Source organism: Pelobates fuscus, chromosome 1 (assembly GCF_036172605.1).
Source record: "Pelobates fuscus isolate aPelFus1 chromosome 1, aPelFus1.pri, whole genome shotgun sequence".
Taxonomy (NCBI): Eukaryota; Metazoa; Chordata; class Amphibia; order Anura; family Pelobatidae; genus Pelobates; species Pelobates fuscus.
Window position 1 is genome coordinate 247,481,136 of NC_086317.1, and position 27,454 is coordinate 247,508,589.

A 27,454-nucleotide genomic window follows, 5' to 3' on the forward strand; every position below is an offset into this window, starting at 1 on the left:
TCCTTGTAATCGAGTTTCCATGTTGGGAGCCACATTTCCACCAGCTGGATCTCAGCTTGCTGCCTTTGCTGTGAGTTGTTTATTATTTATTGACTTGATTATTCAGCATGTATACTGAATGAATACTTATACAAGCAAACAGCGGACCACTAATAGAACTTTATCTGTCTATTTGTGCTTCGGTGGAATTGTCTGATCATCAAAGCATCCCTATGATGATATAGAAATCAACACAGTTCACTTATCCCTTGACATATCAACTGGCCAAAGTGGGGCATGTTCTTTTTTTAAGTGATTGTAGATATGGGTTGGTCTTTACTCTCCAATTATAGGTTAATCATTTACTTATGCATAGCAGTTTGCATAAAAAAAAGTATTTCAGAACAAACCCAACCTTCTTAACCTGAATACATGAAAGTCCCTTAAAGATACGCCTTATTTTGAGCTGCAGTATCATGGAGCTCTGTGATTTAATTATACAGCCTATATATTTTGAAGCTCCTAGATACCAGTGTTACTAGAACAGTAAAGAGGGTAAGGAGGATGTATATGAATTCCTAATGTATTCTCTGGGTGCTGATAATGCATAGTTGTCCTGAGTTAAGTGGGGAAAAAGTGGCAGCTCTTGCCTTTTATTTTCTCGCTCCCAAATGTATGAATATATTTTCCGAGGGGACTGTGATAGCTGTGCTTGTTGCCCAGCTTTTGGTAACACCAGGTTATAATGCTGGATTGGTCTGTTCAGAAATAAAAACTGGCAAACAGCAGTCTGTGGGTGTCCAAGGCTGCATCCTGCATGTAGTCTGTATACCAGGACATCTGCTATTGAATGTCTATCATGTGTATTCATTGTGTCAGAACCATTTGAAGGGGCAGAGAGAGCAAATGCCAGAGGCCTGCAGTGTATAAAGCATCGGCAGCATTCATTGACAATCAGATGCTCCTACTATATATAGAAATTTTTTTACTCATCTGCTGTGCAGGAATACACATTTTACAGTTTTGTTATCTGATACTGATTAAGGTAATTTATTAAACTGCAAATTATCAGAAATTGACATGGTAAAATGTAGGACCAAATGGCCAAATTGGAAAAGAAAAAAAAGCAACTGCTATTTTTTGAGCTTGCATGTTTTGGCCCACAATCTGTCCTGGAACATCTAAAGCATAATGTGAAAATTAATTTAACTCCCATAGTGTCACCATGAACAAAGAAGTACTGCACAGGTAAGTGTGGATTATACCTACTACTAGTGTGGAAAGATGAACTGTTACTAGAACAGGTCTATGCTGCAGAATCAGAACCTTCACTCATCATTACTTAGTAATATATGAAGATAACAACAGCATGCCTGCAATATATTTATGCAATGAAAACAGAATATGACATGGAATAAATTATACGGGTGCTTTACGAGTGGCTGTCAATCAAAGTAGTATTTTTCCTAATTTGTATTTTTCTCAGTGCAACTTCACAGAGAGACCCATAAAAAGTAAGTACATATCCAATCCTCTCTTTCCAATTCTGTCTCTATATCAATTCATGTTTGGTTTGTATCAGTAACTCACAGAGCCCACAACATCTTAAGATGTATAGACAGTGACATAAGTTTGATCTAAATGAAGTATTTAGAATTTAGGCATTAAGAGTTAGTCAATAAGATCACTGTGGAGTCATCTGAAATGTCTCAGACAAACACCACTTCCAGGTCATACATTTTGCTCTAAAAACAAAAGTGCCCCACTGTCTATTTACAATTTTGAGAAGCATGGTTCTCTATGTGGTAGACCAGGGGATAGGATATGTTGTGGACTACACATTCCATAATGCTCCTGCAACCATAATACTGGCATAACAGGAGGGGAGGTGTAGTCCACAATATCTGTTGTGCCGAAAGTTGTCTATCCCTGTTCTCGACTTTGGAATAAAATGTTGATCGAGAGAGCATTCCACAGACTAATCATCCTCTCATATCTTCCTATCTTCTGGAATAATGCGTGATTGTACATAGCCAGTCTGTAGCTAGTTCTACTTATAACTACCACAATCAATGTCCACTGGCATCATGCAGAATCCTGCTTCAAATGAACTTTAACTTAAGAGATATACCCATGCAATTCCAAATATACTGCTAATAGCCCTTCTCATTAGCTGTGTCTTCGACAAGATCTTTAATCCTTCCATATCAAAAAACCTGATGAAAAATAATGAATTAGAGGAAACCAATGTTTTTTTCAACTATGCATACATATTTCTGCCAGGCTGTCTGAAGTGGCCATCTGCTTTGGGCCAAGTCTGTGACACGACCAATGTATATGTGCATAATATCAGTCACTAAGCATGGGGCCATTACTACACAATCTACAAAGTAAAATATAACTTCATAGAATAACATAATTCATACCCTCATGTTTATGGTAGTATTATAGAATAATATAGACAGATTCATGAGCCTGGTATAAAACACAGTTTGATAGCAGTTAATACACAACTATAATCCAGCCCAGTTTGACCTTCTCACTATCTGCTGTACAAGTTGAGAGCTAATGTTATCCTCTACTGACGGTTAAAAACAGCTGCCTGACAGAAAGCAAATGAACACAAGAGCCATGTCCACCATCAGCATATTGAAAACATACTGGGTTATTCACTAAAGTGAGAATTAAAATGTAATAAACAAACTAAAAAAAATAAAAAATAAAAATCTCATACTTTCATTTTGGCTACTGTACCCTAAATTCAAAATTCAGTTTGAATTCCCACTTTAGTAACTAACCTTGACAGAAATGCCACTAGATAGTCACATCTCAAGTTATATCATACTTATATAGCTGTAAGTGGTAAGATGCTACTCAAAACCATAAACATATATAACTTGGGATTCCTTCACAGACAAATGCACAGAAGGTGGGAGTCAAAATCTGCAAATTGTCTTCGAAAAACAAGGCAGTTGACAGATACGTGTTCTGACTTGTACGTTTCTTGTTTCTGAACTCACTTTGACTTGATTCTGTATGGTTCTGTTTATATTTATAGCCTGTCTCTTTCCACCCTACTGCATCTCTTCTCATGTAGTGTTCTCTCTATAGATGTTTTCTTCCTTTCCTTATTGCACTTCTTTCTTTGTTTAATATAATTTCACCGATGTGGTTGGAGATAATTGCATATATGCATGACAGTTCATATACTGCAATAGGTATTTGCAAGGAATGCATCTTCATAATGACACTTCATTATTTGAGTTTGGATACATTGCTAGTCACTAAGATTAATATTTGAAGCTAAGCAGTGATTGCTGCAGATGTCTTGTCTTCCATACCAGGCCAGCATTCACAACAGTTTTATGAAACACAAGGCAGTCTACAGGTTGTATTACAGACACATATTTCAGAGGAGAACTACAATTGACAAAAAAAAAAACAAAAAAAAACAACCAATTATATTATTGGTGTGCAATGTCAACATCAGAATAATGTGTTAAAATGTTGACTTTGCGTTCTCTTGATTGATAAGCTATTTGTATTGTCAATTTTGTGATAATTAGAATCAGCATTGGGACATAAGGGCTTTTTCACTTTAGATGTTGTGAACTGAAATGATCATTTTTTTTGGAATACACTATGGATAGGTTTTAGCAGAGAATAACACTTGTTTAAGTGTACATTTTTCTGGACGGAGAAAGTTAGTTTTGGTTTATTGAATTTAGTGGTATTCGTCCTAAGTAACACAATAGTTTGTTCACTCTGGTGATGCAAAAACAGTGCTATAGAACATATCAAGGTTGTAAACAATGTATGATGGGTTAATTAACAAACAAAAAAATGGAGCAGCCACTCAAGCATATGCAAAGGACCTAAACATTGACATGACCCAAAAGGAATGGTTGGACATGTTCAACCGAGAACATAAATCAACTATAAGCACTAACATTCAAGAGGGTAACTTTAAAAAAAATGTGAAATGGCATTATGCACCATCACATGTACACAAACTTTTTCCAACCAATGCTGGAGATGCCTCCAACCGCAAGGCACACTTGCACACATATGGTGGACATGTCCCACAATCCAGCTATATTGGAACAAACTTTCAACAATGATACATTCCATCACATCCATCCCAATCCCCATCGAGTCTAAAGTGATCCTCTTTGGCCTCATCTTTGGCCTTCAGCGATGCAAACCAGCTCGTAAATTAACTATAATCCTACTCACAGCAGCCAACCTATTAATTCCACTTTTCTGGAAAAAACGAGAAGCACCCACAATCCGAGAATGGATTCAAAAAGCAGAATCCATACGTATAATGAAGGGATTAAACGCTTCTGTAGTACACAAATACTCATTCTAGCACGCTATATGGAACCCTAACCCTACCTTCAACACACTCCAGACGACCACTTACACAGGGCTTGATTTCATATCTATATATATATGTCCGTTTGATACAGTGTCGGTCTTAAATTGGGCCAACTTGCAACGGCCGCACAGAATGACCTCTCTCCTCCGACCTCTGGGGCTACATTACCAATTCAGCAACTCATTCAAATACGCTGAAATGGACCAATCACAGTATCCTATTGGTCCATTTCCAAGAGGTAGTTGAACCAGAAAATGATTAGTTCTCTCACTCCTTCTCTAAGCACCAGGAAGACATTGAAACTACAGTTTGTCTGTTCTATCCCCCAGCTCTAGGATATTGTTTCATGTGCCATAAACACAGTCCAAGTGCTGGTCTGACAGTCATATCCTCTAGCAAGAAGTGTATGGACATCCCATGTTTGTCATCAGAGGCCGGGTGAATGGACTTAGGGGCTCGTTTGAAACCAGTGTCCTAAAACGTCACTCTATGCAACATCTTCCTCTCACTCTCCCGAATCGGAGGATTTCGATATTAAGGCCTATCCAGTTATACACACTGCACAGCAAGCAGCTATATTGACACTTATTTCTGTTTATTGAATATCCGTGGATGGATATAAATATCAGTTGTTTCAGTAACTATTCTTATCAGACATTATAATAAAAACCTTCTGACATAAACAATGTGAATATTTTCCCTGCTTGTAATACGTTAGGGTAATTGGTCGGATTTTTTACTTTCCCTCATCTCTGCACTCATAAATCCCTTGAGGCTTTTTCTAGAGTTGTATAATAGAAATAAATAACTGCAATTAACACATTATGGAGAGAACAGTAAATAACAAATACAAAACAACCGTGGAAAGCTTTCAGCTGTTCTCTATCGTGGAGTCTATTTGCTGAGATGGATTAAACATCTCTCACCGTGGTACAAAAACATGTATAAAAATAGGTTTCTCTATATAAATATTACTTAGGAACATATGTGTGGCATAAGGGTTTGGTGTATTAACTCTACTAGCATCCTACAATAAAATCAGGATTACCAAAAAAAAAACAAAAAACTATTTCAGATTATTTCAGATCTCGATAACTAATAAAAAAAAAAAACGTTAATAGTTGCAAAATGAGCATTATAGGTCTCACTCACCAAAAGGTAAAATAAAATGTCCAAAAAATCATTATAAAGACTTCATCCAAATTTTCCTGCATGATGATGCCATGCATAGCTGCAAAATGCAAAAGGTTCTTGCACTTTTGATGCCCCCTTGCAAGTATTGCCAATATTATCAGTTAAAAAATTATAAACATGATAGCAGTAAATGTATTTCTAGGCATCTGTAGAGAGATGGACATGGACAGAAAGGTATGCATAGGCAATAAGAGACGCTTTCTGTAAATGAAACCCATGAGTAGCGGTGTATGCATATAAACATAACTATTAATCCCATAAACCCTTGCTACAGTTATTTTCTGGTTAAGCAAGATTTCACTGGAACGAACACATTACGCAATGGTTATATTACACACTAACTTAACTTTTGCACAGACTTCATTTCCTTTTAATTCAGTATTATTCACCTTTAATAAAATGTATGTATTTAATTTGTCTGCAATATTTTTATAAAATATCTAGATTTATTTTTATAGCTTCACAAAATGTGCTGCAAAGAAAAATATATTTTGATGTAGTCAAGCTTTTGACTCATTTGTGATAAGATATATTTCAGAAATACCAGAAACTATAAGGTCTACAATTCTGCTACTTCAAATTCCAAGTTAGATTCATTTGAAAGGTGAGCAAAGTAACTTGTGTAAATAAAGAATGAGATAATGGGTACAAGAGTTTGTAGCAATCTTGCCATAAGAAGATATATAATACAAAATACTAATACGAAAAAAAACAACCAAGCAAACACACCAAACCACAACTGTATAGAGAACTAGTAAGATAATAACAATATCACACTTGTCCCCTATATTATGTTTTATTTGGCCATTGAAGATATCAAAACCAAGATATACCAGCTGTAAATCTTACAGTAGTGGTATTATTAATGGGACACAAAAAGGAGCAGCTTGCAGAGATAGGTTACTAAAGAGCAACTCCCCAAATTTCCAAATAGATCCAAGGACATGTTTACCCTGGAAGGTAACACATTACCAAGCTTGGTGTGACATCTTAACCTCTACCCCAATACAGGTCATCCCTGGATGTTGTAGCTACTCAACTTATTTTACTTTTTAGTTTTAACTCACTGAGACAGCATGGGTGTTGGATTTCCAACTTGAAGTAGAAGGGGGCCATAACTGTATGTACTATCTAAGCTGTGGGTTAATAAAACACAATTTGGCCTACATATTAGGATAGCCTTAGCTGATGCTTCATCCTATGTCAGAGCAGACCTGCAGATCAGCCTCACTAGGCTGGCTTCCTCTGCCCAGAGTGATTATCCTGGTCTACATTCATAAGTCCCATCTACACTTGGGAAATTTTCAGTTACCCTTGCCCTCAGATGCCCTCCATGAAGAGGAGGTCATCTTGTCAACAGAGGTCAACCTCTTGCATACAAGTGCAAAGAAACCCAAAAAAGGATAGGAGCTTTTTCCTGGAACACAACAAGCAAACTTGAAAGGTCAATTGAAAACACAGCACATTCAACACTTGTGATGACCAAAATGCATGTACCAATGTCACAAGTGGGCAATGTTGCCAGTTATCCATAGAGTTTGCAGGTTTTTTTTCACCTGACAAATCTCAGACTAGTGCCATAAATAAAAATATATCATTACTGGCAGAGTCATGAGATGTCCCTCATATCTGAAGGATAACTTTCTGAAGTGACATTTTGAATTGCTACATGAGGTAGGCACACAGAGTGCTGAAAGCAGCACAATTCTGATTTAGGAACATATTTAACGTAAGAGGTGAAAATGCACATCAACTGATTTGTTTCAGTGCTTTTTCATAGTGCTATTTTACACTGCCACTGGGCAACCATCTTGAAATTACTTCACAATATAATGACATAAAGCGTATTTTTATCTTGCTTTACAGTTAAATTCCTTATACATTTGCTACTGGGTACAAGAACATAATGGGATCACAGACCTAGCAAATACATATGATTGTGTTATAAGATAATACTAGTGCATGCCTTTTGGCAAAGTCCTGTAAATTCATTTTAGTATTGAGAGAGTTAACTCCACTAAAAACACAGAGCAAGGTACATTAAAAAAACTGCTTGATTGCTGAAATTCTCTTCCTCTAAATTAAAACATGAATATTTCATGATAAAAAATAAGGTTCTCGTAGAGAGGCAGTAACTCCAGCTGCACCTCTCCCTCGTTGAGCGGCTTAAATTACTGCTGAAAATGGAATATGAATGTTATTAGCATGCGATTAGTATTTTCATTTGCATGGCACTCTGAGTACTTATTGCCTTGGGGGGGGGCAGAGGAAGGTGGGAGGATGGGAGGGTGCACAGCACCCATTACTGGCTGGCTAGCCTATCACACATACTGACTCCTCTCATCACTTACACACACAACCAGGTTTTCTGGCAGACCACTGGCTGTTCTTTTGGCAGGTGATGGATGACTGTCCCACCAGCTCAAAGGCAGGCTGGCAATGGAATACCAGGGTGTCTCCGTGACGGAATCTTGAACCCTCTCTTGTCCCAAAGGCTGGAACTCCAGGGTCCCCACAACTGCCCTGGTCGATTTCTACAAAAAAGAAAAACCACATTAGAGCCCATGAAAAGAAGACCTTTATATATAAATAATGAATTAACATGCATCAATTTACTTCTCCCTAGTATATTTAATGTCAAGTCTCCCAACATGTTTTATTCTCGATTCATTTTTTTTATATTTTGAATAGTGTTGGATTAATCTATTTCAATATATTTATATTACTTCTTTTACTATATTGTACATCAGGGGTAGCCAACCCTTGGCACTCCAAATGTTGTGGACTATATCTCCTCAGAATCTTTGCCAGCATTATGGCTGTAAGCACATTATGGGAGATGTAGCCCACATATGGAGTACTGAAGGTTGCCTACCCCAGCTGTACATCTACATACAACCTTTGTAGGTGGTCTACACCTATTGGCTACAATAAACCAATAATTCAGCTCCAACATAGCTAATGTCTGGATCTCAAATGTTTGCGACCCTCAGATCATTAAGCAACCTTCTACCCTTCAGTATTGAAGTATAAGTGCCATATGGTTAATACTGGTAATACTGCAGAATATTATGAGAATGTTCATCCACCAACAACATTGACAGGTAGGTTCTGTATTGCTGCAGTATAATGCACAAGACTAAGAGCTTCCACTTCTCTTCTAACAACAGCAGAACTTGTAGAAGATTAATGGAAAAAATACCTAAAAGTGATAACTTATTCTAAAATACCACTTCTCATGCTCTTCACGCTACACACCTCTAATAACAGATTTTTGCAGCAACATACCCCTGTTGATCAACAAGTACCCCTAATGTTAACAATTCTTGTTAAACATAATAACTTAAATTGGACTTTTACTGAAGTATCCCATGGCCATTTTCCCTGTATACCTATCACAGTTTCATAACATGTATTTTGAAACACACAATTAGACATATATATCTTGTATATTTAGATAATACAAACAAATGTATAAGTAAAGGTTGTTCTCCATCATCTTTAAAGGATAGTCGATGAAGGAGATTACAACTGTGGGACTTTGGGAGTCTTGGGATGTTGTTTAAAAGTTTGAAATAGAACAAAATTTAAGCTTCTCTGCCATAAGATATGTTAAACAGCGCAAACAAGTGTCTTGATTGCCGTAAAACTGAAACCTAAATAGTTTGCTTCGTCTTGTGCTTACATTTCTTCTACTTTTGCCGTCCACTGTTGTGTAGCAGTTGGGCATGTTTTTTAAACAACTTTATTAATGCACTTTATTAAGGTAATCTAGAAGTATTCAACAAATACATCTTTAAGTATTGCTGGCAGGCCTTTGCTAGTTATTTTGGCTCTGAGGCTGTAATATTAAATGTTGATTACAAATATTCACAGAGTTCTAGCCCAAAGCACGTCCTCCTGTTAAAATGAACACTTAGAATCCAGCGTTATAAAGACTTTTTAGTTGCTCAATTTATTACATCCCCTGAAACTCGACTGTAGGTGGAAGTCAAAGTAAAACTTCATAAAAAATCTGAAACCACATTTCTATCAAAATCTTGCTTATCAATCAAGTGGCTTGCATCACAAATTACGTAAGAATGGCTAAACTTGATGACGCAAGTCTTTTTTCAATCTCCATAACTATGACACTATGTATCCATGCATGACGTTTTTATTAAAGAAATACATGGATAAGATTCCATGTACACCGATACATCATGTGTGAGAATGCAAATTGCAGCAAGAATAGATGAACTAATATGACTGCTAGTTACTGCTCAATTCTAAAGGGCTCATCTATTTCACAGAAGAAAGTAAAAAAAAAAATTGTAGTAGATGCCAAACAACAATGACAATAATAAGCTTGAGGATGTCTTAAAAATAAACCTGTAGAGTGCTTGTACTTTCCTTTATTCAAGGTGACCTCATTTTCTCTCATTCTAGCGGTTTAATTAGAATCCACCAACATTAATTCTATGTCTTTGTCTAAGAATGTCCATTGCAAAGAAAAAAATACTCATCTTAAATGTCACAGGCAAATATGCAGAATTCATAATGTTCCCGTTATCAGCAATTCCTTACTATATTGATCAAAAGCAATTAGCAGAAAGTGTGTTTTTTTAAACTATACAAGTAGCTGTCAGCAGACCTAGAATTACCTGTCCGATCCAATTATTTCCCTTTCCGTGTTTAAAAAAATCCAGAAAGACCCATCAGAACTATAAAAACCCTTTATCTTATTGTGCTTTTAGCTGTGTAAACTTTACTGTAAACAAAATGTCATTATAAAATAAATGTAAAAATAGAAGATTAAAAAAGTCAATTGCATGAACATTGAAAGTAAGGGGATTTCACTCTGAAGCCCAAATCTGTTAAAATCTGAAATATGTATATGGTGACTAATTGCCCAAGTATAAAAGTGTCCTTGCTTTATGTTTTCTTAATTAACCAGAACAGTATTTAATTAACCGAGCTCTGTTGCAACTGTGACCAGGACCACGAGATGATTTAACCCCTTAAGGACCAAACTTCTGGAATAAAAGGTAATAGTGACATGTCACACATGTCATGTGTCCTTAAGGGGTTAAAGAAAATAGGACTCAGAAGAACTGAACAAATTTAGACAGAACAAGGGTAACCTTGGAATTTAAGTACAAGTTATTTTAAACTAATAGTTTGCAAAACCAGCAATTAACTGCCCCCGAAATACACCTGAATAAAGCAAAACATTCAGATGTTCCAACTTTTTACAGGAAATTGTGTGAAGCTGGCCTAATGATAGAATTGCTTCTGTTGCTAATGAAAAAAATAAAAATAAAAAAGAAAATAAAAAAAATATTTCTTAAGAATACAGAATTCTAGAAAGGGACTTGCCTAGTCAAAATAGTAAACTGTACATAATTCAGGTGATATTTCAAAAACTGAGACACAAAGTAGTTTAGATGATCATTGCATAAATGCATAAAGACAGGGTCTCGTTTTAATAAAACAACTAACAAATTAAAATAAAGAAGAAAAGTAAAATAAACTAAATTAGAATTAAGCTAAGTATGGCTCTGACCAGAGTCCAATATATTCAATCACCTGCACAGTGTAAATTATTAAAGGTGGACATATTCCACAACTAATAATTACATATGGATAGCAAGTTGCAGGAGATTAGAAAATGAAAATGATGATGAAACCATAATAGCGCTCTCGCTAAATAAATGCTAATAAAAATAATAATATTAATAATAATAATAATATAGGACAGTGACTACACAATAGCAGAGATAATACCAGAAATACATGAAAGTCTACAAAAAAAATAGACTTTCGAGACTAAGTACACTGGCTGCAATGATATGTCCCACCAAACAAGAAATTTAAGTAAGACGTTGAGAATATGAGTCCCGTAACTGAAACAAATCATATAGCTAAAACGCAAATGCAAGAAAATAACAGAATAACATATAAAGAAGATATGAAGCATAACGATGCACCATAGATTACAGAAACAGAGTAAAACATGGCAGTACGTAGTAGGTATCGAAGCAGTCATGTGGATAATAGTGGCAGGCCAGATTACAATACAACCACTTCTAAAGAGAAAGACAAATTGACAGATGAATGAAACCCTGGCTAATATGCACAAGTGCAATTGACAAAAGGAAATCTAAAGGACTATGTGCCATTGTGAGATGGAGAGTTGTTAAATTAATGACGAAAGACATCCAGGTCGCTGTAAGTAAAGATCTGAATGCAGACCGTTTGGAAGAATATTTTGCAATGCTCTTTATAAAGTCCCAAAGTAACTATTTAGTTTGTGCTAAAAGTGTCTCCCAAATAGTGGCAGGTCGACACTTGGACTCAAAGATCTGCATAGTGCATAGGACAAATGGGGCATCATATTAGATGATAGCACATCGATCAACTATATTATAATAGTTTGGCAAGAGATTTACCAAGCACTAGGGATCAGTTTTTCCTTTTAGCACAATTATTGGTCACATAGTGATTTTGGTTAAAGCACAGATAAGAGCAGACTAGTGATCTTGAAGGTATACCGGTTTATGGACAACTGACCAGTAGAAAGGTGTCTAAGTTTCAAGAAGCAATTACAAAAGCCATTTGGGGGGCACTGACAAATCATAACCAGAAACAGCTTAGATGAATGTAGATTTCACTGTTGCCCCACAGTCACATTTAAAAGCAGCTATGGTCTTTGCCTTCACACATAACCCTCCCCCTGACCCCCACCACACAATATTGTTTCAATTGGCTCAAGTGTTGTGTTTGACTTTTTAGTTACGGTAACTGGAATATATTCTTTGCATAGGTATTTAGCCTACACACAATGATTTTTGGCAAAGCTAGATTTCACAGCTACAGCAGCTTTACATCTTTTGAACATGTACCATCTTTGCACATGGTTCATAAGGATTTGATCCATCAATTTTGCCACATTCCCTCTAGATTTTTCATGTTGGCAGGATGTCAATTTGTAGACCTCAATTTTCACACATTGTCTGTTGTGATAAGGACTTTGACTTGGATGTTTTTTTTCTTATTGAGCCACTACAATGTTGCTTTGGAATTGTATCATTACCTTGTTGAAAGTATAATTTCCAATCAGGCGTCCTCCCGCTTAGTGCAGAGAAGTGGGCTAGCTTTCAGTGTCAATCTGCTTTTTGCCCATTCAGTTTTTCAGTTTTAAAAAGATTGCTGATTAGAAGTGTCATCATGCAGTGACCAACAAACCTCATATGATGGATAAATCTTCATGTCACGCCAAACCATCCACCAGACCCAACTATTTTTATGAGTTTTTTTTATATAACAGAAAGAGAATAAAACTTGGGTGGGGGACAAAGAATACTGGACACTTTTTATGCATTTGAGACCCTATGACATAGCATTATGGATGCTATATCTTGAAAAATAGGCAGAGTATTTGTCTGCAAATGCTCTTTGTTTTCGCCAAAAGATTTATCTTGATATCAGTTGACTACAAAATGTTTTCCTACAATACATTTTTTCTGGGGAACTTCAGAAGGTACATTATAAGTAATTCATTCTTTCTTTTCACCAACTGTCCAGGGAAGGGTTTTGCGGATCTCTTTATTTGGTGAATTGCTGCACTGTTATGTCACTCAAAGATACTGAGCCATCACACCTGAACTAGCCCCTGTTGACCTCACTATGTATTCTCTCGCAAGGGTCATTCTTGTTTGAGCAAATACATTAAATTAGACAAACTATTCTTGGAAGGATGTAGGTGGCTGGCATTTAAATAAATGATTACACAGCATGAAATTTCAGTGTACCATTTGTAATTCAGACAAATGGTTAGAGGTCTGAATACTTTTGCTTTCATATATATATTTATTTAGTTAAGATCTGACCAAGGTCAGATACAAGCTTTCTCAGTGAAGCATACCTTTGTCTGTCTGAGAATGCTGGTATATGTATGGTATAAAAGCTATAATATACAATCTAACAATACACTCTTGGTAATTCTACACTCTGACTAGTTATAACTTTCCATACTGTGCTTTTATAGTATGTATTGGTTTGTGTATATTTTACTGTCTTTTTCCTTGATTGTACAGTACAGCAGAATTTGTTGGGGATTTGAAAATGGCACTAATATTAATAGTAATAATAATAATAACAATAATTTCTCAATGCGTTGTAAACCTATAAACGTAAAATACCTAACTTCACTGCAACATGTTTATTTGAAAACTAATATTATGAACAGATGACACATGCACAGGGTGTTGGAAATGTGTCAAATAATTCAATTAAATATTTAAACTTTTGTATATTGTGTCTGTGCCAAAAATTAAGAGCTAAGCTTTTCCATTTGATGCAACTATCACCGTAGTACTTTTTTTGAGATTTCTTTGTGGATATTGGTAAATTAGGAAAATAACAAAAATATTTGAAATACCCTGCATTTAGTGATTGCAGGTGACTTTGCATTTGCTGCATTGAGATTACAATTTCTTTTTTTTTATGAGTTTATAGCTAAAGAAAAAAAAAAATACACTCTTCTTTCATCGACTGTCCCTCTCTCTATGCTAAAAACGCACTCGACCCAAATACAAGTTAATGAGCCAGATACATCGTTCTCATTATCAGATCCTGTTGTATTAATAAAGTGATAAAACATTCCTGCCACATAAGTACAGGTCACAGTTTTGAAGTCCTCCAATTTTGGACCTGAGCTCAGAAAGCTATAAAATGATAAGGTCTGAACAAGTGGGGTGGATCGTTATTCTGCTGAGAAACACAGAATATAAAATAAGAGAACAGAATCTCCACCTAGCTGTTGTAAAAAATCTAATTTGATCTACAGCTTATCTTATGAAGTAAAGGTCTCATGTCTATCCCATTTATTCACAATGGGAAAAGCAACCATGCACATCAGGCAAAGAAAAAGAATGGCGATAGCACAGACTACACGGACATTGCTAACAGAGATAGTACTACTAAGGAATGGACGTCGAAATAGACGTAAAAACTATTCTCACCTCAAATCAAAGGTATACTGGAGGAACAAACAATCTTAAAATTTGTACCCATTGTAAACACATTCCAACATTGCAAATGGAAATAGGGACATTTAATTCTTAAAAGATAATCTATCACCTTAAAGATAATTTCACAGCAATATACATAACTAAATGTTAGGCATGGGTTATATTATGCTACTTAAAATATACAATCCAATGATACCACGCGACTCGATTTAATGAAGGGACACATTTCTGCTTCAATAACATTTTGAAGCAGAAACATTTTACAGGCATTTCAGTCCATACAGGGACTGAAGATGCTGCTTAAAATGTATATATATTTTTGATATAGTCAATTCTTGATTTTCAGTCCTTTTAGATAACTGGTTTAAAAGCTGTGTTTAAAACAGTACGCTATTGCTAAGGGTGTCCGCAGAAAGGCAAGATGAAGTCTAAAACACAATGCAGGGCATTCTGGGAGAATTGTGTAAGCATTATTTTTAGGAATTGCTAAGCTCATGAAGGAAGTTTCACTGAAGTGATGCTCAACAGCAAATTTTTAAACTTGCACCATTTAATGAGATTGCAAATGTTTAAATGCACCATTTATTTTACCATGTTTTATTCTCACCAGAACCATCTTTAATATATACAAAGCCTGACATAAGATTTAAATTAATTACATTATCATTTGCTCTTGGTCTGTGATTTCATCTTATTGGTGTCCAGAGAGTCACTTTAAGCAGGTTAATAGAAACTTAAATGGACACTATAGGGATCCAGACCACTTCAGCTCATTGAAGTGGTCTGTGTGAAGTGTCCCAGCTCTCTTAACCCTGCTATTGTAATTATTGCAGTTATTGAGAAACTGCAGTAATTACATTGTAGGGTTAACTCCACCTCTAGTGGCTGTCTACCAGACAGCCACTAGAGGTGCTTCCGGGTTGTAAGCAGACTTCAGGTCCACTAAATGACACTAGAGGTCCTCACACTTTGAATGATGACATCCAGTGTCATCTAAAACTCCATAGGAAAGAATTGATTAAATACTTTCCTATGGGGAAGTCCTAATGCGATTGCGGTGCTCGCCATGCATGCGCATTAGACCCCCACATTTGATGACGACTGCAGAGGGGGAGTGGAGCCTGACCCAGCACCGATCAAGTAAGTTACAAAAGGGTTTTTAACCCATTCAGAGGGGGGAGGGTGCTACGATGCTAGGATCACAACTTTGTAGTCCTAACACTATAATTTCCTTTTAACTTCTACTCATTCTGTCCAAGGAACCTGATTCACAGTTACCTACATACAGTTTAGTATCATGTGCACATTTACAGCCTTTGTAAATATTTCTGCCTGGCAAGTTTGCTGAGTACTACTTAGTGAGGTTGTAAACAATGCTTTATTAGCACGTATATTTTATTACAAAAAGCACAAGCACTAGCAGTGATGTTATTGATGTTTTCATCTAATGTAGATTTATCTACGCTTTTAAAATATTTAACTTCTTAGATTTCTCATATAACGCTAATACAGTTTAGGAATGAAAACTGCGTGTCTGCATTACTATAATGCTTTTCTAACTATTTGCAGCGATGAAAGCAAGCACTCTTGTAATTTGATGCTGTATAGACCATAATGCTATATTAATGTAAGATATTTTTTGTAAATGTTCAGTAATTTGCAGACTGGTCACTAGGTGGTGCTAAAAAAAGGATTGCGATATATTTCTATCGATGTGAATATCTCCCAAATCCATAACGTTACCATGTCAGCATATAAACTGTTACTTCTCTATTACATAATGCATTGTAATGTGCAGAGGGGCAATAAATCTTAATGGAACAGGCTAATACCATTGGAGAGTAATACTGAGAAAAAAAAACATCTAATTGGAAAAACCTACCCAAATGTTTTCCCCCTGTTCTACATCTTCTTTTTTTTTTTATTTAATTTTGTTTTATTTATTTTTTTTTCTTAATCAATGTTCATTTATGTTATCTTGATAAATGTTGATTATTATTATTATTATTATTTCCTTTGTTAGAATTGCAAAATACTTAATAAAAAACTTTTGCTGAAAAAAACTACCCAGACTGAGTGTAAAAAGAGGTTGGAAAGCAAATATGATAATTGTAATTATTTCCAAAACCTTCGACTGCAGCATCATTTTCAGCAGAAATCTCTTTGGCACCTCGAGGGTTAAATTTAAATCTCCACCTTCCACACTAATGCACGCCGTCTGCAGTACAGTATTATTTTCAAACCCTCTTTTAGCTTGCACTCCATTAAACTGTTCTGTTAACAGAGTTCAGCACCAGCCATCAACCGAGAGATATTGGAAAAGTGGGGAGGGGGGAGAAGAACGCATTAAGCAAAAGTGCCCTTTAAATATTCAGCAAACATCCATTAGGCAGGTCAGGCACTCAGGAAGCAAGTCCGCAACAAGTGGAATGGTTACTAGGACAATCAGTTGGAATTATTCTGCCAGTGAGGGACTTGTGGGGGTTTGGGGAGTTGGTGATGAGGAGAGGCTGGATAGCGAATGGATCTATATAAAGAGAGGTAACATTCAAGCAAAAAGACAGCGAACCAAGCAAATCTATCTTCTACACTTCTCCCTGTGTATTGATCTACTAACCTATCTATAGCTATTCAATCATCCATCCAGCTAACTATCTATATAACGTATGAACTGTCATCTTTGCACATGATCATTTATCTAAATATCGTCATGCTTCCTATTTATCAATTCACCATTGATGTAAAAACCCTGCCTGACCAACCATTATTCCTTCATGCCTTCATCTGTCTATCCAATATTCCTGTTTCTACATCTATCCATCAGGTATATCCATCGATCTGTTGTGTGTTTATAAAATCTTTTATCAGTAATATTGCACAAGTAAAGACTGGATCAATCAATAGCATGGGCAAATGAACAGACTAAGCTGAGAAGTTAAATATCATAAGTCTAACGATATGTACAGGGCACTTTATTGCATTGACCTTGCAACCCTAATTGGCAGGGCAGCCTTCAGGAGTCTCAGGTCAATAGGACCGCAGTACCAGCTTTCTCCATCTTACAGCAAACAGAATAAAGAGCCACTTCATTGACATGGTAAACCGTGAAGTATGAGACAGTCCCTAATTATAGTCACTTTTTATATTTGTTTTATATCCAAGATTAAAAGAACATCTGAGGAATTAAGTTCTAAGCCTAGGAAATAGCAGTGGCTCATCCCCTCCCTACAATCTGGTTACGGGAGATTAGTAACTCAAACTACAAAAAAAATAATGAAATAAACCCAAGGAACTCAGAAAGTCACCGAAGCTGGATTAATTAGGGCTGCCTTTCACATTTAACAGGAATCAAAAGGAGCGAAGGGTAGAACACCATTAATCCTGATTGGAATGAGGAAGCCTTCACAAATTGAGACACAATCCGTGAAAGGAGGAGTGAGTACTCTGAGGGCAGTAAAAGAAATTATTAAGCACATATAAAGTGTCAGCAACCCTTTGCAAAATCTTAAATGAGGCCGAATCTTTGTCTTCTTTTATATTCCTCGTAGAATGATTTGTAACTTTGGCAGGGCTGGCATTAGGCTAACACCGTCACCCTGAATAGACAATGTTCTTGCGTTCACTCTCTGCAATGTATTACATGTTTTATATGGATTGTAATGTTAAATAACAGGTCAAAGTAAAACGCTGGCAAAGTATTATGGGATTTGCTGCTTTCTGCTGCTCATTCCAGAGTTCATACTCTGTACTATAGAACTCCCTACCAACATTTTAAAGTGGTTACTGTGTATGAGTTTTGCACAACCGGATAGTTAACAACTAATTAGATATTAGTTGTGCTATTCATTGTTTAGAAATCTACGATTTGCTATGTTATTTACTATGTTAACCCTTTACATGCCATTCTGGGAAAAATGGGTATGGTATGCTAAATGGATTAACACCAATAGTACTGTACCCACTGCGCAAGTGTGCATGCACATGTACAGCACTGCTGATGGAATTCCAGAGAGCACATGCATTCCTGTGTGATTTTTGTGTAGATGCTCGAGCAGGCTCCGTGACATTGTGGGCCAGCGAAGTCACTCACAATCCAGAAACATGGTGGAGGTACGTAAGATTTGGTTTTTAATTGGCTGCTTTGTTCACCTCAGTAAATGCTGCAGTAGCACCTAGTGGGGTTGGGAAACAAGAAACTGTTACTTCTAGAGAAATAACAGTACTGCTTTAAGAACAGTCATTCGCATAATTTAACATGGTTTTGATTGATTTAAAAAGGATTGCCAAACAAAATATTTTTTCAACCTCAAGGGCGGCTGTAGTTTAGAAAAAAACATCCACCTATCAGCCACTACAAATTTAATATGGCAATATATATGTGCACTTAGTTAAGAAGACGCCTCTGAAAGCACACCATGCATTATCACATTGGATCTCCTCTAACACAAGAGGAGTCTGAACTTGGTCAACTCAATGCAAACTTCCTGGAAACAACTATCCCCTAAGTTTAGTGCCACAAGCTCCTCAAGGGCTATATTCATTAAACAGTAAGCTACTGTAAGCAACAAGCTTAGGATACATTGTTAAGCTGGAAAACTATCTTGAGTTGCTCGGGGTATACCATTTAATGCCTAGTGCACTGAATGCAAAGACAACAAGTACCCCTCAACTATGGTGGTTGGAAAAACATTGCTTGAAATACCAACTCTTTTCCTGCTGTCACCTTTAGCTCCCCAACATCCTGACACTGCCTGGCTTTATGCCATAAATATTCAGATCCTTTTCTTCTGGCTGACATAATACTTAATGAATTATGTATCTAACACCATTTCTCGTCTTTTCTCCAAGAAGTATATACATCCTGACTCATTTACTGCACCAGTAATTATAGACTATTTTCATTGGTTATTAGTATTATTTTATTGCATTTTATGCTAGCCATCTTTTTTTTTCAGACTGGTTGCTGAAGTTTCTTAGCTGCAGAGAAAGACATCCAGTTTTTAAAAGAACAACAGCCACACACATTTTTTTTCTGTTGTCTACAGGATGCTATTATTTTAGTTGTATTAGCATTTACATTCCATAAATATCATTTACCCTATCTTTGGATGAGAGAATGATCTATGAGAAGTGATGGGATAAGAAAACTTCCTTGTTAGTAACAGCCCTGAAATATAATGAGTGTGTATCCTCTGCAGCGTAAGGAAAGCCCATTACTGTCTGCTTGGCCTTTGGCACCCTACACCTGCTATGCCAACTGTAGTGAAGTAATTGCCACAGCCTTACCTTCATAAGAAGCCTTGAACCCCAAGTTACTGCCAGAAGAATCAGTCCTGAATAGGAGCCACATCTGGTGATTGGAGCTGACTATAAGGTCAGGGACGCTGGCTCCTGTCAAGCTGCGATAGAAAAAACGGTAAACAAAGAATAAAAGAGCAATGAAAAATGCAAGGAGGTACTACAATACAACAAAACTACAGAACAACGTTTCTATCCTGTATGCTGGCCTTTTAAAATGTACTCTTTGGTCTATGTTTTGGTAGTATAACTGCAGGGCCCGGCGCTACCATAAGGCGAATAAAGCATTCGCCTAGGGTGCTGACCTGCAGGGGGCGCCCACCGGGAAGTTTCCTGGTGGGCTGCTTGCGTTGGGCTGCTCGTGTCTGAGGCTGGAGCACTGTGCGAGCGGCTCTTTAGCCACCCTCCAGTGCAGCTGCTTCATCTGCTGTGCTCCCTCCATATCACTAAGAGCCCAGCCGTTCCCTGTGCTGGGCTCCCTCACTGTAAGTCCAGCGCCCGAGCTGATGCATTTTGCAGGCAGGTAAATCCGGGCTGCCCCGCTGCCTGTAAACAATGGAAACACTCTGGAGGGAGCAGGAAGTAGGCTGATCCTGCTCCCCCAGCAGAAACAATGGAAGCTACCTGCAGCCTGGAGGACAGTCCCCCGCTCCACACTACAAGCTCAGGTATAAGGTCAGGACCGTAAGGGGGCTTATTATTTTATATATGTTTGTGTGTATAAAGTGTAACTGCACCAGAAAATTACAAATGAAATCCCATCAAATGCATTAAAGGGACACTATAGTCACCAGAACAACTACAGCTTAATGTAGTTGTTCTGGTGAGTATAAGAGCTCCCTTCAGGCATTTTCATGTAAACAGAGAAAAGGCAGTGTTTACATTACCCCTAGGGACACCTAGAAGGGGTTACTCCTCAGATGACCACTGGAGGGGCTTTTCTGGCTCAGGGCTGCACAGTAAGCAGCCTTGCCATTCAGCGTCCCCACGCTCTGCATGGAGATGTTGAATTTTCCTCATAGAGATGCATTGATTCAATGCATCTCTATGAGGAGGTCCTGATTGGCCAAAACGGCATTTGGCCCTGCCCCTGTGCTGATTTTAGCCAATCCATTTTGATTATGTCACAAAGGGGGTAGAGCCAGCGGCATGCGGAAATAAGTTGAGTTTTAAACTTTTATAGGGGGATTAAGGGGGGGACATTATTTATCACAGCTATAAGTTATGTATTTAATGTAAAATGTATACATTAGGCAGTATGTGTGTATACATTAGGCAGTATGTGTGTATACATTAGGCAGTATGTGTGTATGCATTAGGCAGTATGTGTGTATGCATTTGGCAGTATGTGTGTATGGATGTATGCATTAAAATTAGCCAGTACCTGTGTACAGGGATGTATCTATCGTGAGGCAAACAAGGCATTTGCATTGGGCGGCAATTTCCAAGGCCCAGGCTAATGCCTTGTTTGCCTCGTTTTATGGGGCCCAAAAGCTGGCCGGCTGGCCACCTTTGGGCTCCCCTGGGGCAGGTGGCCAGATGTTTCCTGGACGGGCAACAAGGGAGCTGTGTTCTCTCTGCTCAGCTCCTTCGCGCCACTATGACGTCAGTCCGGCTCCCGGCATCTCACTGCGGCGCGCAAGGGAGCTGAGCAGAGAGATCACAGCTCCCTCGCTGACAACTTAGAACGCCCGCTGGCCTGCACGTCCGGCCGCCTTCCTGCCCAGCAGCCCAGCCAGCAGCCCCACTGGACAGGTGAAAAATCAACCCAGCTTTCCCAAAAGTAGGGAGGCTGGGTGGATTTAAATGTAAAAAAATTATAATAATTGTGAGTGTTGGGGTAAAATGTGTGTGTTTGTGTGTGTGTCAGTAAATGTGACTGTCTGTGTGTCAGTGAATGTGATGAAGTGGGTGAGTGTGTGTGTCAGTGACTGTGAATGAGTGAGTGAGTGTGTGTCAGTGTGTGTCAGTGAATGTGAGTGTGTATCAGTGAATGTGAGTGTGTGTGTCAGTGAATGTGAGCGTGTGAGTGAGTGTGTGTGTGTCAGTGAATGTGAGTGTGTGTGTGTCAGTGAATTTGAGTGAGTGTGTGTGTCTGTCAGTGAGTGTCTGTGTTTCAGTGAATGTGTGTGTGTCTGTCAGTGAGTGTCTGTGAATGTGTGTGCCCAGTGAATGTGTGTGTCTGAGTGATTGTGTGTGTCTATCAGTAAGTGTATGCATCAGCCAGTGAGTGTATGTGTCTGTCAGTGAGTGTATGCGTCTGTCAGCGTGTGTCTAAATGATTATATGTGTGTCAGATTGTGTCAAATCAGTGAGTGTGTGTGTATGTCAGTGTATCTGAGAGTGTGTGCTGGTCCGTGAGTGTGTGTCTGTCAGTCAAAATGTGTGTAAGTTAACAGAAGAAGTGTGGCCTTGGCTGGAAGGGGCAGGTACATTTAAATTAGGGGGTGCCCGAGATCTGTCATGCCTAGGGCAGCACCATTTCAAAATACCCCACTGCCTATGTATGGATTTATGTATTAAGCGGTATGTGTGTATGGATGTTAGCATAAGACAATATGTGTGTATAGATGTATGTCTCTGACTGCCTCTCTGCGATTTCCAACAGGATGGCTGCTCACTTCCTTAAACTCAACCTGTCTGAAACAGAGCTTCTGGTCCTTCCTCCCTCAAGTGTTACCACTCCTGTGTCTATCTCCCTCCAAGTCAACAGAGCTACCATCACCTCTACCTCACAGGCTCGCTGCCTGGTTGTTCTTTTTGACTCCAACCTCACCTTCCCCCCTCATGTCCAATTAATCACCAAATCTATTTTGGTCCATCTCAAAAACAGTGCGCATCTGCCCCTATTTAATGCCAGATGCGGCTAAGGTGCTGGTAACTGCTGTTGTTCTCTCTCGCCTTGACTACTGCAATCCCCTTCTCCGTGGTATTACGTGTTCCCAGATTGCACCGCTGCAATCTAAAATGAATGCGGCGGCGAGGCTCATTTTTCTGTCCGCTCGCACCTCCCACGCCTCCCCGCTCTGTCAGTCCCTGCATTGGCTTCCAGTTATATATAGGGCTCAATTTTAAATTCTGGTGCTTGCTTACAAGTCCCTACATAATGCTGCTCCAACCTACCTATCCTCCCTAATACACAAGTATGTCCCGTTGAGGCCTACACTCTGCCAAAGACCTACGTATATCCTCTGTCCGTACTCCCACCTCTAATACACACCTCTCCAGGGCTGCACCACCTCTGTGGAACTACCTTCCCTTCTCCGTAAGACTTTCATCCAGTCTCCACTCAAAAAATCATTGAAATCTCACTTCTTCAAGAAAGCATAGAAATTAAACTGTTAGCAGGTTTTTATCCCCCCCCCCCCCCCTGACTCCTCTCCTGCAACTGTCAAAATTGCCTACTCAGCCCTCTGAATACTTTTCTAACAACCTACTTTGTACCCCTACTTTTACCCTTTGTGTCACTACTCTCCACTCCCTCTAGAATGTAAGCTCATTGAGCAGGGCCCTCCACCTCTCTGTTCCTGTACGTCCAGTTGTCTGGTTACGATTACATGTCTGTTAGTCCACCCATTGTACAGCACTACGGAATCTGCTGGCACTATATAAATAATAAAATAATAATAATTAGGCAGCATGCCTGTATGGATTTATGTATTAGGCAGTATGTGTGTATGGACGTACGAATCAGGCAGCATGGGCATTAGGCAGCATGTGTTTGTGCGGGTATATGCATTAGGCAGCATGTGTTTGTGCGGGTATATGCATTAGGCCGCATGTGCGTGCGGGTATATGTATTAGGAAGCATGGATGTATGTATTATCCAGTATGTGTGTGTAGATGTATGTTAGATGTATGTATTAGGCAGCGAAATCATGAACATAGAGACTGTAAGCTTCTGGAAAAAGAAACAGGATAAAGATGGGGATAAAAGCTAATGAGAGAGGCTGTTAAGAGTAGGAATGAGCACTATAAAGGAAGGGACATCTGATCAGACCTAATTGGAAACCAAATGGCAATTTTATGCCAAAATAGCTGATTTAGAAGAATTCTCCAACTGTGCAATTTGATTTTCGATTCACCTAAATTGAGAGTTTAGTGAATAAACCCTTGAGAAAATGTAGTTGTATACATGAGGGGGCAGCAAAATGGATCTTTGCCTAGAAGAGCAGGAATCCTTGCACCGGCTCTGTATAACTGTTATTACTTTACTCATTCAATTAGTTTTCCTTTTCGCTGGAGTGCATAGGTCGAATATTTTATGTTTTGAGTATGTTGAGAGGAGTGTGTTTAGTTTATAAATTTGTATTTTTTATAAAGTTTTTTTTTTATTACAAAATATATTGATCCATAAACAAAACTGGAGACAGAGAATGCATAATCCGTTAACTGTATTGATGTCTTTTCATGTATAAAATATTGTTCCCGCAATCTAGGTGAAAGTTATTTCATTCTCGTATTGGGTCCCCCTATTTTATTCTCGTATTAGGTGAATATTACAAAGTTCTGCAGATGTTTCTAATTTAAATGGAATGTATGTAGGCAATACCACGCTCTGTTCTTTTAATAATTAATATGATATTAAATATTAAAGAGACGCACTGGTGCAAAGTGTTCCCAGGTAGCTTCAAAGTTTAATCGCAGGGCTCTGGTGGAATGAACACATGTGATTTATTGCTAATGCTCTTGCAAAAGATTACAATGAGGATCCAACTGGGAAAGACTGGTATGTCAATGTGTTGACGTACCGGTTGTGTTTTAAAATGATGCGCTGTATTGTATACATCCTTCAGATCAAATGCTTTACACACAGGTGCAATAATACCTCCTCGGTAGTCATCTTTATATGAAAATGGTTATTTATGTAAAAAAATAATAAAAACAACATTGAAAATATGAAAATACACTGTGAACGAAACCGACTAACACTATCATCAGAATCAATTATTTTCTAAATCGCTCAGACTTGGTTCTAAACCAGATTAATCCTGAATTGAATGCCGAATGAGGGCCGAATAGCTTGGGAAATGTTCTCAAATTATTTTGTGCAAATTCGTGATTTATCCTGAAAAATAAATAATAAATATGCCTGTTTGCAGCATTAGCTGCCAGCAAGCACAGTTCTAAAACAAAACTAATTAAAAAAATAAATAAAAATCGATTCTTGGATTCTTGCTTTCACTTTAACCCATATGTGGTGAGGGGTTTATAAAAACAATAAGTACTCCAAAAGAAGAGTGCTTATTGCCACCCAAGGCTTGTGCAGAGTTATCACATGTAACGTGAAAGGGGATTGAGAGCCACTAGTATCTTCTGTATGGAATTGCCCGCCCATTACATTACATTCATTTTGACCTTGCCATGATATTGTACAAGCTCGCCCCTCGTTGATACGGGTCCTGGACACATCAATCTATTTATTATCAAACTATAGCTCATGCGCCTGGAGTGTTGAATGGGTACCTATACATTGCCCCCTGTCAGGCAGCCAATCTGTATTTGTTAAGCAATGCACCCATCCCACAGCATGGCATTTAGAGATGAGAAAATTGGGTTGTAAAAGGAATAGTGTAACCCTTTTTAACCAGGCTCCCACCAATAAAGGGGCCCCTCCTGAATATGGGAAAAGGCAGGAGTCATTACAGTGATAATATAATTAAAAACGTCATAATCACAGGGGAGATATTCTTATTATTTAGAATTTTTATTCTTCTCGTTACTATAGGTGGATAGATTAGCCAGACAGACAGATTATTGATTAAATATGCCACACATTATAGTTTTGATATGCCCCCAAATAGCACTTATCTGCATTTTAAGTTATAACCTGCTTAAAATGTATCATTATGCATAAGTAATATATAAATAGTAAGAGGTATTACATGTATATAGTCATGTCCTACATATTAAAGGAACATTCAAAGTACCATAACCACTACATAGATGTGTAGTAGTTATGGTGCCAGAGGTGCTTTGGCACCTCCCCAGTGTAATTAGTTACATTGTTTGCTAACTGACTTCTTACCTGAAGTCAATTCCTCTATGAAGATATTACATAAACATGCATTCATCAAATTATACTGACCTTTGCAAGGTAATTTGCTTCAATGTAAATTACTGAAAATTCTAAATCCCAAGTTAAAATTTTAGACCAAATAACTAAACTGAAATTAAAGCTGACTTGTGTAACTTTTCTATTTTGTTCTAAAATTTGAAAGTCACTTAGAATTCACTATGGATGATCAGAAATTAAAACTTTAGTGAATAATCTCTTGTAGCATTATACTTTGATATTCATGTGCATCGTGTGCCAGGACTTGATAAAGGCACTTTGTGTACCAAAATGTTGCTTTTTCACAACTTAAATCTGAATAAGCCACCATTACATCAGCACATTAATAGAAGTTAGATTAAGGTTCCTGATATTCTGCCATAGATGTATGGGCTGATACAAACCTGTTATCATGTCTATTATATTAACAAAACGTTCAGTGGGACGTTCTGAGTGACACTCAACTATAAACTAACAGAGATACAGATCCGCATTAGAATTGAAAGGATTAAGACAGCTATGTCTTGATTTTGAGTTATGCTTTTTTTTTATAACATAATTACAAAACAGAGATGTACTTACACATAGAGTACAGATTTTTGGTCTCCAACATTTCCCCCTTCTCCCACTGTCAGGGTATCATAGCCTCGTTCCAACTCGAACTCTTCAAATGTAAGCTTAATAACCTGGGGGTATAGGGAGAAATGTGAGTATACACAACTATGTCTATGTGTGTACCCAATGTATTGCTGGGTGGTTAGTGACAAGAACAATTATATTTAGAGCTATAAATTATATTATATTTTATTTCCAGTTTCATTCTGATACTAAGTACTATTGATATGTAAATTCTCGGCTCTGTATAGAGAAAAACAAAAAACAAATACAAATTAACTTTCATTCTATTTTTTTTCAGATATATATATATCTGACAGAAAGCAAAAACTATGTTCATAGCTCAGCATCATTTCTCTTATGTATTAATGCTCATTTCTAACGCACAATATGATTGCAAAGGATTTGTAGCTTACTGTCGCAAAATGAGAGTAGCATCAATAGAATAAAATATGTGGCATGAGACAATCCATTTTGCAAGGACTGCAGAGCCTCAGTGATCAGAGGTGATTTAAAAAACATTCAGGAATTCAGCAAATTAAAATAGAGAAGATTAAATCAGAGGAATAAGAGGACAAGCTCAGGAGCTAGCAGCCTCGAAGAGAAACAATACATAGCTGAATCAAGAATAATAGACTCCAAACCAATGTGGGACAGACTAATGCAGTATGAGCATTAATCATTTATATTAATAATTATATTAATATTACAAAAGGACACTATAGGACACACTATACAGTGCTTCTTAAACCGATACCAGGGTAAGAATTAGAGATGACTCAATTATTTGCCAGTAGTTTCATGATACAACTTGGACCACTGGTGGTCCAAGATGATGAGTTTAAGGAATGTTAGCAGATGGGACCAGCCTTTTGGCATAGGTATGGTCACTTTAAGATCCTTCCAGGTAACAAACAT

General features: G+C 37.7%; 1 protein-coding gene across 1 annotated transcript in view; it reads right to left on the reverse strand.

Moving 5' to 3' along the window:
• The window catches only part of CSMD2 (CUB and Sushi multiple domains 2), a 916,375-nt gene that overhangs the window by 223,715 nt on the left and 665,206 nt on the right, over positions 1-27,454 (reverse strand). Inside the window, exons 11-13 of the mRNA XM_063456412.1 lie at positions 26,504-26,607; positions 19,855-19,967; positions 7,906-8,088 (exon numbers count right to left, since the gene is read on the reverse strand). Of these exons, the coding sequence (XP_063312482.1) occupies positions 7,906-8,088; positions 19,855-19,967; positions 26,504-26,607 (400 nt within the window). The remainder of the gene's footprint in view (positions 1-7,905; positions 8,089-19,854; positions 19,968-26,503; positions 26,608-27,454) is intronic.